The sequence below is a fragment of the Chaetodon trifascialis genome, chromosome 1 (assembly GCF_039877785.1).
Source record: "Chaetodon trifascialis isolate fChaTrf1 chromosome 1, fChaTrf1.hap1, whole genome shotgun sequence".
NCBI classification, from domain to species: Eukaryota; Metazoa; Chordata; class Actinopteri; order Chaetodontiformes; family Chaetodontidae; genus Chaetodon; species Chaetodon trifascialis.
In genome coordinates, this window is record NC_092056.1 from 7,733,754 (window position 1) to 7,748,863 (window position 15,110).

At 44.5% G+C, this 15,110-nt stretch overlaps 1 protein-coding gene across 1 annotated transcript; it reads left to right on the forward strand.

The window, feature by feature from the left end:
- The first annotated feature begins 37 nt into the window (after positions 1–37).
- secisbp2l (SECIS binding protein 2-like) lies at positions 38–15,110 on the forward strand. The gene is made up of 18 exons (XM_070960662.1): positions 38–313; positions 4,060–4,268; positions 5,218–5,545; positions 5,681–5,819; positions 6,463–6,686; positions 7,178–7,202; positions 7,294–7,409; positions 7,810–7,920; positions 8,053–8,163; positions 8,617–8,784; positions 8,987–9,128; positions 9,302–9,477; positions 9,648–9,780; positions 9,877–10,039; positions 10,982–11,202; positions 11,545–11,699; positions 11,862–12,081; positions 12,394–15,110. Exons 1-18 carry the CDS (start codon positions 293–295, stop codon positions 13,005–13,007), a joined length of 3,276 nt encoding a protein of 1,091 aa, XP_070816763.1. The 5' UTR covers positions 38–292; the 3' UTR covers positions 13,008–15,110.

A 15,110-nucleotide genomic window follows, 5' to 3' on the forward strand; every position in this document is an offset into this window, starting at 1 on the left:
TTTTGGGCCTCGACGGTTTCCGTTCCAGGTGACTCCCATTTCCACACTGACAGCGCTTTGCTCACTCGCAGTAAGCCATAGCTATAAGCTAGTCTGTGGAGAGTGCAGCTAGCTGACGCAGCAGCATCTAGCAACAGTTAGCGGTGGGCTTTAGTTAGCGGTTAGTCGGAACTGGGTGTGAGTGTCTGAAAGGCTTCGGTGATTATTATTTACAATGAAGAAATTAAAAAGGACCACATCCTGACGTCCGCATTGTGGTCAATGACGGTCTGTCGCGGCGTTGGTGACTGACATGGACGCTAGTGACAATAAGGTAACGTTACCGTTTATTTAGTATCTGTTTTTATCGGGGGCTTGCTAAAGTTGTAGCCTTTGGTAGAGGGGGTATGTCATTAGTATATTTTTGCCGAGGCCCGATATTGCAGTCTCGTTCACGTTATCCCAAAAACTGCTGATCCGTTATTATAATTACAAAACGCAGCGATAAATAGTGTTGACTTAAATAAGCCATTTGGGTCATTAGCCATACTAACAGCACGGTATGTTTTGGTGTTAAGTCATGTGAAGCAGCAGTGCAGTTATCCCATTCAGCTAGTAAGCTAACCGTAAACCAGCTAACGGTAACCGCAGCTCATAACAAAAGATAATGGATAATGCATTTCTTGTCGTCTGTCGCAGTACGTGTGTTTTCAGTCGTTTTACAAAATCACGTAGATTTATTTCCATGACAACATTTCCCAGAGATATACCTTGAAAGACAGCCCGTGTTAACTGTTAGCTTGGCTAGCTAGCTAAAGCTAAATACCCCAGCTGTCATTTGACGGCGCTCGTCATTTTGTTACAGATGTAGCCAGAGCGAGCAGCATTTTTGAAAGACTTTCATGTGATCACAACCTGGACAGTTAATTAAAAGGTCTCCGCCAGCGAGGAATGTGTGCATGAGAGCGTTGTTGTCGGTGGAGGGGGAGAGGTTTCGTGGATGGCCGTGGCTTTTCTGGTTCTTCTGCATGTATGGCATTCCTCTGACGCTGTTAGCAATGCAGAAAGTTTGGTTTGGCCATTGGGTTTGGTGTCCCAAGGCGTATTGTCAGTGCCACAAATTAACCTGGAAGGTGGCCCACTGGAAGATGGTGTGTGGCTGCCAACATGGGACTCATCAGGTCAAATGCGTCAACTTTCATGACCAAATGCACCTGAAAGTGTGTCACCTAGTGTTGTGGCACTCATCAGCTCTGTTCTTAGTTCTGTCCCCCTCCTTAATGTGAAACCTCTTAAAAGCTTTAATGCACATGCTTTGCTTTCTACATAGCCCACCCTGCTTTCAGTACAGAAACAGATGCCATCTGCTCCTGCTTGAAAGCAACTGGTGTGAGAATAAATGCTTACACAAACAGAGGCTTGTGAGAGATCAGTAGCCCCCAGTCTAATCACTCCTAGATCTGTCATCCCCAACGAATGCACATCTGGGTCTGACCTCATTGCTTTTTTCACAATCACAGCTATTCTCACTCACCCTCTCAGTAACACACACATACACAGAGACACACATGGTTAGATCGAGCGATCGAACCTCTGACCAGCTCTGTTTTCCTTGGTCGCTTGTTTCTAATGGTTGGATTTCACCTTCGACTGTTCAGAATTCAAGATTCACCACCAGTGCACATGAAGCCTCCATATTATGGCTTGCTGTATAATTAGCTTATCCTGTACTACTGTCCCTACTTTATCCTCTCAAACTTAATCCTATAACAACACCCTATCAGCTATACTGTCCCATCGTACAGGCTCAGACCAACGACTGTAGTCCTAAATCTTTGCAGCCATATCAATCTGGGCATGGAGGCTGCTATTACTCCCTGGGGGTTTGTGAAAATATGAAATTACAACTGTACAACAGTCTCCATTCACCAAGACTCTGTTTAGATAGGATGGGGTCTATAGATTACCTAAGGAAAAGTGAAAGAACCACCCACAGACAGTAGCAAGGGGAAACAATAGCTGTCTGTGTGACATCCACTGGCTGCACTGATGCTCTATTCATGCATCCCGACCACTGTTTCAGAGAAGTGAGGGGCCGTCTTTGTACTCTGAACCCTGTCACCTCTCCTCATCCTTTGCAAAATAGCAGATTATTTTAATGGGACCTCTTTGACTGAGCTGCCACCTTGGATTAGACCAATGCCACCATGATGTCAATTGAAGAGCACTCAGAGGTGTAAAAGATGTTCCCAGACAGCAATGGAAAAGAAAGCAAAGGACAGGACAAGAGGGCGGATATGTTATTTTGTGAGTCTTCTGGGGTTTTGCACAAATTAGCACTTTCAGTCTCTTCACTATTTAAAGATATTAAAACAATAACTCCTTCATGCAGAGCAAAATCTCCATTAACTGAGAAAATTTCATTTTGTCACAGTGTTTGTCTGTTGCTCATTCTCATGAGGATGTCTTGGTGTACTCTGTCAGACAAGCATGTAAATGAAAGTTAAAGCAATTGTACTGGCGCTAACAGACGTGTCGTTATGTTGCTGTTATTGCTTAAGAAAAGGGATTATGTGAAGGCATTGTTCTGTTGGTTTTACCTTTAGCATACAGTACTATAAACAACGGCATGCTGTTATATTTGATTTTTGCTTCATTAGATTTGTTAAGGAGACACATAGATCTGCCTGTGAGTTGGTGTCAACATTAAACACATCGTTCCCGTTTGAGGCGGTGTCTCTGTTTTCTACAGAGCAGTTGTCTGAAGTGGCTGATAAAGCTTGGAAGTACTTCAATGTTTCAGTACCAAGCCGGCCTTCGAAGTGGCCCAGGCCTGTAATCTTTGCCGTTCTGTGGCCTGCTGTATCATTTCCTATAGCCTGACTGCTGGCTGTGTGTCCAGGCCATAAATCTGGAGACTCACAAAACCAGCCTGACTGAAAACCAGACCTCAAGTTAGTGCATGATCATTATTATTATTATATAATGTCGTTTTGTTTTTGAGAGAATTGCTTTATAATTATATGGCTTTGAGTTGAGTGTGTATCTTGTGGTATGTTGTACACAGGAAATGACCTTTTTAAGTGCAACAAAGCTCTATGTTGTCTGAAATGTAATGTAACAGTGCCTAAGAGGTCAATTTTCTTCCTGTTGCCTGTTATTCTTTTCCACTATAGTCCAGTTTCCTTGTTATTCCTCCCTTTTTTTTTTTAATAACAGTTTAATTAAATTCTTAATTCGGTAAAATAACCTACAGTATCGTCTAATAAGGCCTCAGCTTTAAGTGAACATCTGCTATTACTCGTTCTGCCTTCTTTTATTATCTATTCTGAATGTTGTTTTATCCATAGCTTAGCAGATCATAGCTATTATAAAATATCAAGAAAAACAATAAACATGTTAGTTTTGAGATGTAGAGGCGCCCCTCACTGTCGACCATATTAACAAGAAACTTGATGTTGTTTATATTCTTCACCTGTTTATCCAACTGCAAATATCTTTGTCACACGAGAAACTGGCTTTCAAAAACAGGTTGATCCCTTCCTCGACGTGTTGTGTACTTTGCTGAGATCCTCTGGCAGTTATGTCATCTTTGAACTCAGAAAGGTTTTATGTCCTTGAGTTAATCTCTGATACTCTTTTTATTGATGCTTGTAGGCACTCAAGACTGTAAACCAACTGGAACACTATGAGGAAACGTAGAGCTCAGCTGTGATTACAGCTAAATAAAAGACAGGTTGGGCAGTCTGCTGATAGACTACATACAGGTCTACGTCAGACACGCAGCTCTCAAGATAACTTAAAATGCCTTGACATAGAACAACCCTGAGTCCAAAGAAGTTGGGAAGCTGTGTGAAACGTCATTAAAAACAGAATGCCAACATATGCAAGCAAACTGTTTATCATCAGTTGTACTGTGTTGATACAGCTACAGAGAAGGGCATCAGCGGGCTTGATAAGACACAAGCAGAGAACATGATGACTGACTTCAGCAACTGACTGTGCTTCATCATTCAGTCTTCAGTTGGCTGCTGTAGCTCACTGTGTGACAGTAATGGCTGTTCGTTTGTCTTTGTGCAGGATGTGAAGCTTTCAGCCGAAGTGGAACCGTTCATCCCACAGAAGAAAGGTCTCGAAGGATCCCTAGTCAGCATGAGTCTTTCTGGAGAGGCAGGTGGAGGAGGAGGAGGGGGAGGTATAGGTGGAGGCAATGGAGGGGTGGAAACCACTCCCATACCCAGCTACCTCATCACCTGCTACCCTTTCGTCCAAGAGAACCAACCCAACAGGTACTGTCACTGCAGGGGGAGATTAGGGATGTGTGAAACTCTAAAGTCACTCGTTTCAACCCCATTTATCTCGCAGCTAATGGCACCAGCGGTTCTGGTTCATGATAATTATGGATTTTGCCAGTGCTGTTAACTTTGGCAGTAATATTACCTTCCCTGCGGCATTGTGGGAAGTCTGGTGTCCTCTTTTTGCACCGCCTAAGAACAATCTGCTCTCTTCTGGACCTATTCTATTTTCAGCTTAACTCATTTACTGCAGTGTTTACTATAATAAGAAGAAATGAACACCATGTCCTCTAATGCCGAGCTTCACAAAAGAGGTCATGATGAGATACTTTAAACACTGTGTTGAGTTCGAGCCATTAGATGCTCTACAGTTTATTACTGCTTAATTATGAATGGAAACCTCCCCAGAGTTACAGAGTTTACACGAAACCACAATCTATGTTTCCAGTGGCTCTTTCTTTGTCCAGAGTGATCTGCTGTATCCTGCACACATCCGCTCCTTTGTTTCCTTCCCCCCTATTTGAATGCAAGGAAATACTCACTATAGTAGGCTGGCTGTGAAAATGTCATCTGGATCCTTATCAACATCTCTGCATACCATGCACACACCCCCTAACAGGCCAGCCATGGTGCACGTCACTGTGGCAGTTCAGATGTTAGGCCTGGCATCACTCCTCTCTTTTACTGAAGCGGTTTTAGTCTTATTTTCTGGAGCGTCCACAACATCAGTGCATTTTAAGAGATGATACGAATGGAGAAATGTTTCAAATAAGGGAAACAAAGTCCAAAAGAGTTACAATCTAACCTGCTTCACAGCTTTTCTTTTAAGGTTTCATAAAGAAAGCACGGGCCACGTGAAAAACTTCACTTGAAATAGACGAAAAGCAAATTAAAATCCAGACTCAGAAACACTTCAGCATGTTTCTTCTCTCCTGCTTCACAGACAACATCCTATGTATAATGGAGGGGAGCTGCGCTGGCAGCAGCCTAACCCCAGCCCTGGCGGTTCATACCTGGCCTACCCCATCTTGTCTTCCCCCCAGCCTCCCGTCTCCAATGACTATGCTTACTACCAGATTATGCCAGCTCCATGCCCACCTGTGATGGGCTTCTACCAGCCCTTCCCTGGCACGTATGCAGGTCCTGTGCAAGCTGGAGTGGTCAACCCTGTCTCAGCAGATGTCAGTGATAGACCACTACCTCTGGGGCCAGCGTATGGGATGGCCAGTCAGAGGGGGAGAGGCATGATCCGACCTAATGTTCTCCCAAAGGTACAGAAGGTCAACGGCCTCATTGTGATACTGTCACATTGACGTCATGTGTTATTTGTATCAGTATAAAGTATCCCTCCTCATCCTCAGTCTATTTAGTCAGCGTGCCTCTGTTTCTTTTTCTCTCTCCTACAGCAACAGTTGGGTGTGTGCCAGCCTCCAAGGGGTCGTCGGCCTCCAACCAGGAGTGTAGCTGTGCAGAAGGAGGTGTGCACCTTGGGGCCTGATGGTCGGACCAAGACAGTCATGCTGGTGGATGCGGCACAGCAGACGGGTAAGAATTCATGCGGCAACTGATGAAGATACAGTCCCACCATTCAGGGTGTGTAAGGAGGCTTTTTAACAATAAAGACATAGGACAAAGAGACTGTTAGATGTCGCAGTCGGAAAATTCTGCGTCTGAATTTCCCACTAAGGGTGGTTGGTTAACGTCATTAACCTTCAGTCCTGAGGCTGACGGGAAGCTTTATGCTTTATAAAGCATTCCAGACTTTGTTCTTGTAAGCAGCTTTGCCTGCAAACAGGAATCTTTCCTGTCATTGAGGACATAGGACACAATGCCAGTAAGAGTGTCGCCTGGTCCTGCAGGTTGATGTCAATGATGCTTGTGTTTGACTTCTGAAAGAACTGGAATGCTGAATTTCCAGTTTCTGTGATGTCGCCAGTGATGTCTGTCATCTAGAAAGCTTTTGTAAATTGTTTGGGTACTCAGTTGTTGTTCATGCTGCATGAAAAATATTATGTACACTTAAGTCAAAGTAAAGTCAGTCCAAGTTTGGGTTCAGTGAGTCTCCATTGATTCATCTACAGTATTTATATTGACTTTTAACTGACACTTGATGGTAGAAGGTTTATTCCACTTTGTAACATTGTGGAACAAGTTCATTTCAGGTTGAAATTTCTCAATTTCTCCTCAGATTTCCCCGGCGAGGTGTCAGGGCGGAGTGCTGCTGAGCGGGCGAGTCCCCTGCTGTGGAAAAACCGAACAAAGAGAAGACGAGCGTCCCATCCAGGTGAAATCTACAGTGAGCAGGGCGCCAGTGAGGCAGATATAGACAGTGACAGCGGCTACTGCAGCCCCAAACACAACCAGGCGACAGGAGTAACACAACGAACAGCAGAGAATGCAGCAGCACCCACAGTAAGTCAGCTACTTGGCATCAGCTCCGGACCCAACAGGCTCATAGTAAACTGTAGAAGTTGTTTAACTCATAATCAGTACATTGATAGAATTGGGCCAATCAGAACAATAAAACCTTGATTCTGGTTTGGTTTTGCAAATTGTCAGACTGTAGCTGAACTTCATTTAATTGTCGGCTGAAAGCGGACGTCATACAGAGGCTTTTAAGGTCATTGCATAATCGTAATACCCATTAAATTGCACCCCAAGCGATAATAGATATTACAGTCATGGCAGTAACTACGTTCGAGGTCAAAGATCTAACAGGATGAACAACAAAGAAAAACACACTACATGCAAGGCTCCACTCGTGTGACAACAGAGCAAATACAAATAGCTAATGTGTAATGTGGTCCTTAAATGACCTTTTCCCTCACAGTGTTATTAGCATATTTAACATACATGTGCATGTTACCAACGTGTCTCCTTTCATTGTTTTCTGTGCTGTGTAGGGAGTAGAGGCTGGTGTAATGACTGGTAAGTATACATCCTGTATATAATATATTGCAAATCAGTGGTGATTTTTGTTTTACCTGAGAATCACTTTATTTTCCTTTTAATTCTCTAGCAGGTACCTGGGTAAATGTAGCCTCTCAGGCTACCCCGAAGTCCTGGGGAGACAGAAACGGCCAGTTTCACAGAGCAGACCAGAGGAAGAATCCTGAACAGAGAAACTTCTCACAGGTGCATTAGATCCCACTGGAGGAGACACTGAGTAAAAGGCTGCTGTATGTCAGGCGAGCAACTCTGCTGTTAGGTCATGAGAATAGAGAAAATGCAAATAAATTTAGCCTAAAGGCTCCATCCTGCAGGTTGCACCAAAGCTTACTGAACGGCAGGTGAGGAGGGAACAGTGTACAGTAAATCTGTGTTCCAGCTGTCAGGAACAGAGCCCACGTTCAGGTACTGGTGTTGTGGGAGGAACCAAAAATGCACTTGGACAACAAGTAGGCAGTAGTTTAGCAACAGCTGAACTACCATGTTTCCCTGACTTGACCGTGTGTGCACAAATACACACAGGGTAATACACTTACTGTGGTACCCTGTCTGACCCCTGTGTTCTCTGTGCATCTCTGCATTTCAGGATTTCCACAGCAGCTATACAGGGCGTGTGCCGCCCAACCAGTCAGAACAAAGGCTTCAGCCGGCAGTGGTCACTGGCACTGAGCTCACCCCAGAGCCCCTGTACTTTGAGGTGAGACCAGGTTTCTTTTGAATTTCATTGTAATGAATTCTCAATGCAGCAGCATCACCATCACACTCCTTACAGATTTATGTAAGGCTGAATTTATTTGTTGTGCTGAATTGTTTTCTACGTGTTCATCAGGACGAAGATGAGTTCCCAGATCTGGCAACTGGAGGGGCTGTCCAACGCAACACCAAACCAGAATCTACTCCAGCACAGACACACACGCAACCTAAACTGCCCAAAAACCTGGTAAGGGAAGGCAGTGATTCTGATTCTGACGATGATTTTGATTCTGATGACGATGATGATGATGATGATGTCTTTGAAGGCTCTTTGTGTCGTGCTGTTTACAGGACTGACAAAATACTTTCTAACAAACATACAAAACTCTTTCACTGATGATTTGATGTGTAGTTAGACACACAGTTCACTGTCTCATACAAAAACTGCATATGAGTTTGTATCAGTGCAATACACAGCAGTTCAAAGCAGATTCAACAAACTTTAATTCAACTGTGCTTAGGATTTGATATTTTCCATTGTTTAATGAGTCATTTCTTAACGTAATTCATGTAGAGTTATAATTTTCTGCTACATTTTTGCACGTCTGTGGTTGCGCATCTATGCAGCTGAATCTCTGACTGTATCAGTTGATCTTGACACCCCTACTACGTACTTACTTTGTCTCTGCACACATCACAGCTGGATAACCTCCCAGAAAACTCCCCTATCAACATTGTGCAGACACCCATCCCCATTACCACCTCTGTTCCCAAGAGGGCCAAGAGCCAGAGGAAGAAGGCTCTGGCAGCTGCCTTGGCCACTGCACAGGAGTACTCTGAAATCAGCATGGAACAGAAGAAATTACAGGTACAAACCCGCTCTGCGTCTGCTGGTCATGTCGGTTTGGATCACACTGGACAGTGTGACTGTTAGCGCTTGTTGATGCGTTTCTGTGACTTGCTTCAGTAAATCTGGTCCTCACCACTGGCCTGACCTACGATGGTCATTCTGATCTTCAGATGTATTTGACCGGTTCATTGGTGTGACCTTCTCTTTCCTCTCCCGGCAGGAGGCATTCACCAAAGCAGCAGGGAAGAAGAGTAAAACCTCTGTCGAGCTCGACCTGGGAGACATGCTGGCGGCTCTGGAGAAACATCAGCAGGCTATGAAGGCCAGGCAGCTCACCAATACTAAGCCGCTTTCTTTTACAGGTATTCATTAACTCTATCAGACTTTAGACAGACATTTTTGTGCCTGTTGCAAAGGTCTAATGATCCCATGAAAACATGTTTAAAACATAGTGACTGTCAAACTCACCAAAGCTACACATGAACTCATACTCAGGTTCTGCCTGTGCACTAACTTTGTTAACTTTTCTCTCCAGTTGGAACAACAACTCCATTTCACGGTTCCGGCTCAACCAGTGTGCCGTCCGTGTTGAAGGGTCATCAGCAGCCATACTCAGCCCCACATAACTCCCTGGATTCCACTGCGCCGCGCATCAAGAGGGGGAAGGAGAGGGAGATCCCCAAAGTAAAACGGCCAACAGCTCTTAAGAAGGTTAATGATTTCATTCGAAATGGAACCAGTTAGGAGATGTGGAAGGAAGATGTTATTTAGCCTCCACAAAAATTGGTGGTTGGCAAGAGGATTGGAGGTCTTTGAACCTGCAGGTCCTTTTTAAGTGCCCTTTGTTTTTGACATTCTGTATTTGTTGTGTTTTTCGATAGATTATCTTGAAGGAACGCGAAGGGAAGAAGGGGAAGGCGAGTGTGGAACAGGAGTCTTCAGGCCAGGAGGAGCATGGGGAGGAGTGTCTACATTTTACTGATGATCTTGCACGAGAGCCTGCTTCCCAAGAAGGTACGGGTATCTCATAAAGAAGTGAAAACACTGCAGTTTTACCCTTTTTTAATATATAATACATTTTGTAATTGTTGTTTCGGGTCTCTGTCACAGAAAATGGTCTGAGTATGCCCAGTGATGCGTCCCTCTCCCCGGCCAGTCAGAACTCTCCATATAGCATCACCCCAGTGTCCCAAGGTTCTCCTGCCAGCTCTGGCATCGGGAGCCCCATGGCTTCAAATGCCATCACGAAGATCCACAGCCGCCGATTCAGAGAGTAAGTGCGCTGTCTCGCCCCACATGGAGCGAGAAACACAACGTTGAATGGAGCAGACCTTTCGCTGGAATCCCCGGCATTGAAATGTCTCAAAAATGCACAACGTGGTGACAGAAAATGGTTTGCAAAGCGAATATTTGTCCCACTCCAAAGTCACAGAGCCTCGGCTGTGAGACGCGTACTCTGAAAGTTAACGGGTGTTTTTAAGGGCGGGACTGTACAATAATGAATTGTAGAGTATGGCACAGATGCTTCGCACATTGTCCCCTCTCAGCTAAAATGTATGCCAGTGGTCACAAACACAGCTTTGTCCCTCTGTGTCCTCTGCTGTAGGCCTATTGTCCCAGCGCACCCTTCTCTAACAGATTTTGCATTTAAAGCATCCAAAAGGCTTCTGTGGCCAAGCTCCTCCTCTCAGCTCTGACCTCCAGGACACTCGCTCCTCAGGCCACTCCGTCGGCCATCCCATGGAAATATCATCAAAACCCAAAGCTGCTGGGATATTATCCTGATCAGAAAAGGGCTCTGATGCTAACAGCATCACCAACAAATGGCTAAAGAACGTTGGCATGAACAGCCGTATAAACGTCATTTTAAGTGAAACAGTTATTTTCATTGTTTGATCTGTGAAATGTCACCACAGATTGTTTGTTTTGTTGGACCGAAGCTCCAAAAATTAAAGCTACTTTCAATGAACTGTTGCCTCAAATAATCACAACCAGACTATGTTTAGCTTTTTGCTTGTAAAATTATTTCACAATTAATTGATGACCAAAATTGTGCAGATTATTTCTTCGTCACTTCACTGAAGTCTTAACTAACCTTTCACAGCATTATCAAAGCAAGTTAACATTAGCCCTTATTGTTTAATGGTGGCCTCCCAAAGGACAAAAACACTGTTTTCTAACCTCCATTTTTGTTTTTTTTATCTTCCCTCCACAGATACTGTAACCAGGTGCTGAGTAAGGAGATCGACGAGAGCGTGACTCTGCTGTTGCAGGAACTGGTTCGCTTCCAGGAGCGGGTCTACCAGAAGGATCCTACCAAGGCCAAGTCTAAACGCCGCCTGGTCATGGGCCTCAGGGAGGTCACCAAGCACATGAAGTTGCATAAGATTAAGTGTGTTATCATCTCTCCCAACTGTGAGAAGATCCAGGCCAAAGGTGAAGCTCTCTAATGTTTTTATGACAGTGTATCAGCATTGCTGTATAGAGAATTTCAGCTCATTGTTTGTCTGTCTGACCCTCAACGTTAATGTTTTGCTTCAGTCCCGCTTCAGCTTGATGGTCATTTTATTCAATGTTCACAACAGCTGTGAGTAAAAACAGAACTTATTGCAGGTTTCCAAATTTCTAAAGACGAAAACACCATTATAATCAGTCAGAGGGCAGAGAGTGCACACAAGCCACCGGTTTTTGTGTCATTGATTGATATTTTCTGTTCTTTTTCTTCATTTATTTACATCTTTTGTACATTGCAGTCACTAATTGTTCACTGTGTTGCAGGTGGTCTGGATGAAGCCCTTTACAATGTAATCGCGATGGCCCGGGAGCAGGAGATCCCCTTTGTGTTTGCCTTGGGCAGGAAAGCTCTTGGACGCTGCGTCAACAAACTAGTGCCTGTTAGCGTGGTTGGCATTTTCAACTATTCTGGAGCTGAGGTAAAAACCCTTCATTTCTTTGATTGTGACACAGATCTGTTAATATATTATCTGTCAATCCAAGCTTCGCATTAGGTGAGTGATTGAACAGGTAAAATTTAGATAGTGCTTGTCACTACTGAGCGGTAGGAAACACTTTTGTTTATCCCTCTTCCTCCTCAGGGTCTCTTCAACCGACTGGTGTCTCTGACAGAAGAGGCCAGGAAGGCCTACAAGGACATGGTGTCAGCTCTGGAGCAGGAGCAGGCCGAGGTGGCTCTGAAAAACGACAAGAAAGTCCCGCACCACATGGGGCATTCCCGCAACCACTCTGCTGCTTCTGCTATCTCCTTCTGCTCCATCTTCTCTGAGCCCATCTCAGAGGTCAATGAAAAGGAGTATGGTAAGCTCGCTCATTTCTGGCTCCTCGCTTTTCACATAGTACATGTTATTGTTAATACTAATGCATCAGTGTGTGAGGAGTGTTTCCACTGTAGTAACTGACTGAGGTGGAGATATTTTCAACTAGGCTTTGTTGGAGATCATGAGGACTGCAGGTTTAGTTTTAAACTTTATACAATTATTTAGTTTTTCATAATCTAAAATAGCAACAAAGTACAGTACTTGAGTAGATGTACTTAGTTACTTTCCACCACTGCCTGTAATGTCGCTTAGATAAGAAGATGGAGCATAACAAATCAATTAATTCCTTCAGAGACCAACTGGAGGAGTATGGTGGAGACTTCAGATGCCCTGGAGCCTGTAGAGGCTGAGCCGAGTCGCCCCGCACCTTCCACAGCCGCCCAGAGAGACGGTGAGGCGGTGACAGCCGCACCCAGTGCCCCCCCTGCGGGCTCCACTGCTCCCCAGCCCAGGACAGGGCCCCTGACACAGGCCACCGGAGAGAGGGACGAGGTCCGGGTAGACGACCGGCTGGAGCTGGCCTCCCAGCAGAGCACAGAGACGGGCTCGCTGGATGGGAGCTGCAGGGGCCCGCTGAACTCCTCCATCACCTCCACCACTTCCACCCTGGTCCCTGGGATGCTTGAAGAGGCAGAGGAGGAAGAGGAGGAGGAGGAGGACTACACCCCTGAACCTATTTCCGTGGAGGTGCCCACCCTCAGCAGCCGCATCGAATCCTGGGTGTCGAAGACCCTGGAAAACCTGCAGCTGGGAAAGAGCCAGGAAAGTACCGAAGAGGAGGAGGAGGAAGAGGACGAAGAGGAAAGAGGGCAGAGTGAGGACGAGGAGGACCTCGATTCGGCGGACATCACAGAGACGGTGATAGAGGTCAAAGAGCAAGCGGAGGCGAAGAAGGTCGCCGGTTGATGTCGCCTCCGTTCTCACACACACTCATTCCCTCTGTCCTCACACATCCTCCTTCACAGCAGCCAGCAGCTTTTCTCCTTCGTCTCTAACCCCTGACACCAGACATAATCTCAGGTATCAACCAACTGACCAACACACACACACACACACACACACACACACACACACACACACACACACACACACACACACAGCATTAACACAAAAGAGAGAAACTGACCAACTTACAAATACACAGGGTTGCAGACCAAACAGCTAACACACTCTGAGGGATCAGCGGCACCAACACCTCTTAAAAGAACTAAAACAAACCCTCATCGTGTAATTTAAAAGGATGCCCTCTCTTCCTCTTCTGCCCATAACCTGCTACACTTGAATTCAGAGGGAAGTCTGTGAGTTTCCTCCTCCGAAGCTGAACTCTTTCAGAGTCAGGGACGTTTCTGGGAGCAAGTGGTGAGCACTTAAAAAAGATAAAAAACACAAAAGTTGAACTGCTGTCTGTAGCTCACAGAGAAGGAAGGTTGGAACCTTTCAGCTCCCATCCGACTTCACACAGAGCTCAGAAGGTTTACAGCTCTGCGAGTATTTGTATGCGCGTGTGTGTGCGTGTGTGTTTTGCAGGCACATAGGTTGCATTTATTTTGCCGTGTTCATGAGCTTTATCTTTGTAAATAACGTGTGTATGTGTGTGTATTTTTCACCTGACTGCTCCATAAGGGAAGGAGTAACATTTCTTAATTACCGCTTAGTTGGTGTTTAGCTCCCTCACAGACTATTAAAGTGTCAGGGGTTCTGTCTTTCTACCAAAACCACTCCCACCCTTCAGTCTTCAGAAAGTGTTTTTTAATGTTCAGATAATAAGTGGCCCACTCTGTGTTCAGATGACTCAAACGACTTAACTTCTAAGAAGCAAAACAAGCTTTGTGTATATAACCTTGTGTATGTGGTTCTACTACAGTATATAATGGTTTGTCATATTGATCTGGTGTGAAACTATTTGGGGTTCTTCCTCCTCTGACTGGAATCGTCTTGAGCTCCCAGATGCTGTCTGTGCTTCATAAAAAAAGTGCTCCTGTTTTGTTCTCTCTGCTGGTGTTTGTCGATTGACGTGTGTGTATGTGTGTGGGGGGGGCTCTCAAACCGTCTCTGACTTGTAATGAGCTCACACCATTTTCAGAAGCCTGTTCATCCTCAACTTTTTAAATCCTTCCATCCAGAAAGATGTAAAATTCAGCTTAAATTAACAAATAGGAAAAGCAGGTGTTTACTGAGGATTAACAGTTCCCAGGTTTACAAAAAAATATATATGTTTGCTTACAGTTAATTCCTGTTGATCTCTTCTGGGTTTTGTAGACAGATTTTGTGAGCTTCAGCTACAACCGTGAGTCTAAAGTGAGCGGAGGAGCTCCCTCTTTGGGCCAGAGTCCCCGGTGGAAGTCAAACGAGTCGTCACAGAGTCATGCACATGCTAATGATAAACCTTGTAAATACAAGTGTACAAAAGAGATTTTGATTTTGCATTGTATTAAAAAAAATACAATCATCCTCTTCTTAAAGCCATTTGATAGTTTTAACATTTAAACAGTTGGAATCCAATTTGATAATTGTATTTGATAGTGAGTCATGGAGAGATTTCAGCCAATCGAAGGTGATGCGGTGTGTAAATGCAGTATGTCGGGCTGTATGCAATGTGAAGCCCGAGATGGGAGGGGACGGTGTACTGAATATCATTCTTTGGATTCTGAAAGTCTAGTTTGATAAAAAGGTATGCCGTGTGCAGGTTTCTTGTTGCTCCGACTTCCATCAAAGTGTCTGAAGTATGTTAATTGACAGCAAGTGTGTTTTTGCACTATGTAAATACGTACTGGTAAAGGTCTCGTAACTAATGTGAACAAAAAACAAAAGCAAAACAAACAAAAAAAAAACGGTTCAATGAAGTACTTTTTTCAGCGTGTTCCTCGTCTTTATATGGATATTTAAGACCGTCTCCTTCAGACTGTACATCACTAGCAACATTGTTAGAGGCTGTTTCTCATAATCATGTTATCTCTCTTAACCTATATGGACTGATGATTAACATCATTAAAATGTTGTTTATGTAAA

What these genes read in the sequence shown, in the direction of transcription:
- secisbp2l (XM_070960662.1), top strand. Translation starts at nt 293, where the DNA reads ATGGACGCTAGTGACAATAAG. An exon ending in AGAGGCTGGTGTAATGACTG is followed by an intron (nt 7,203 to 7,293) that starts GTAAGTATACAT and finishes TTAATTCTCTAG; the next exon opens with CAGGTACCTGGGTAAATGTA. An exon ending in CAGAGCCCCTGTACTTTGAG is followed by an intron (nt 7,921 to 8,052) that starts GTGAGACCAGGT and finishes CGTGTTCATCAG; the next exon opens with GACGAAGATGAGTTCCCAGA.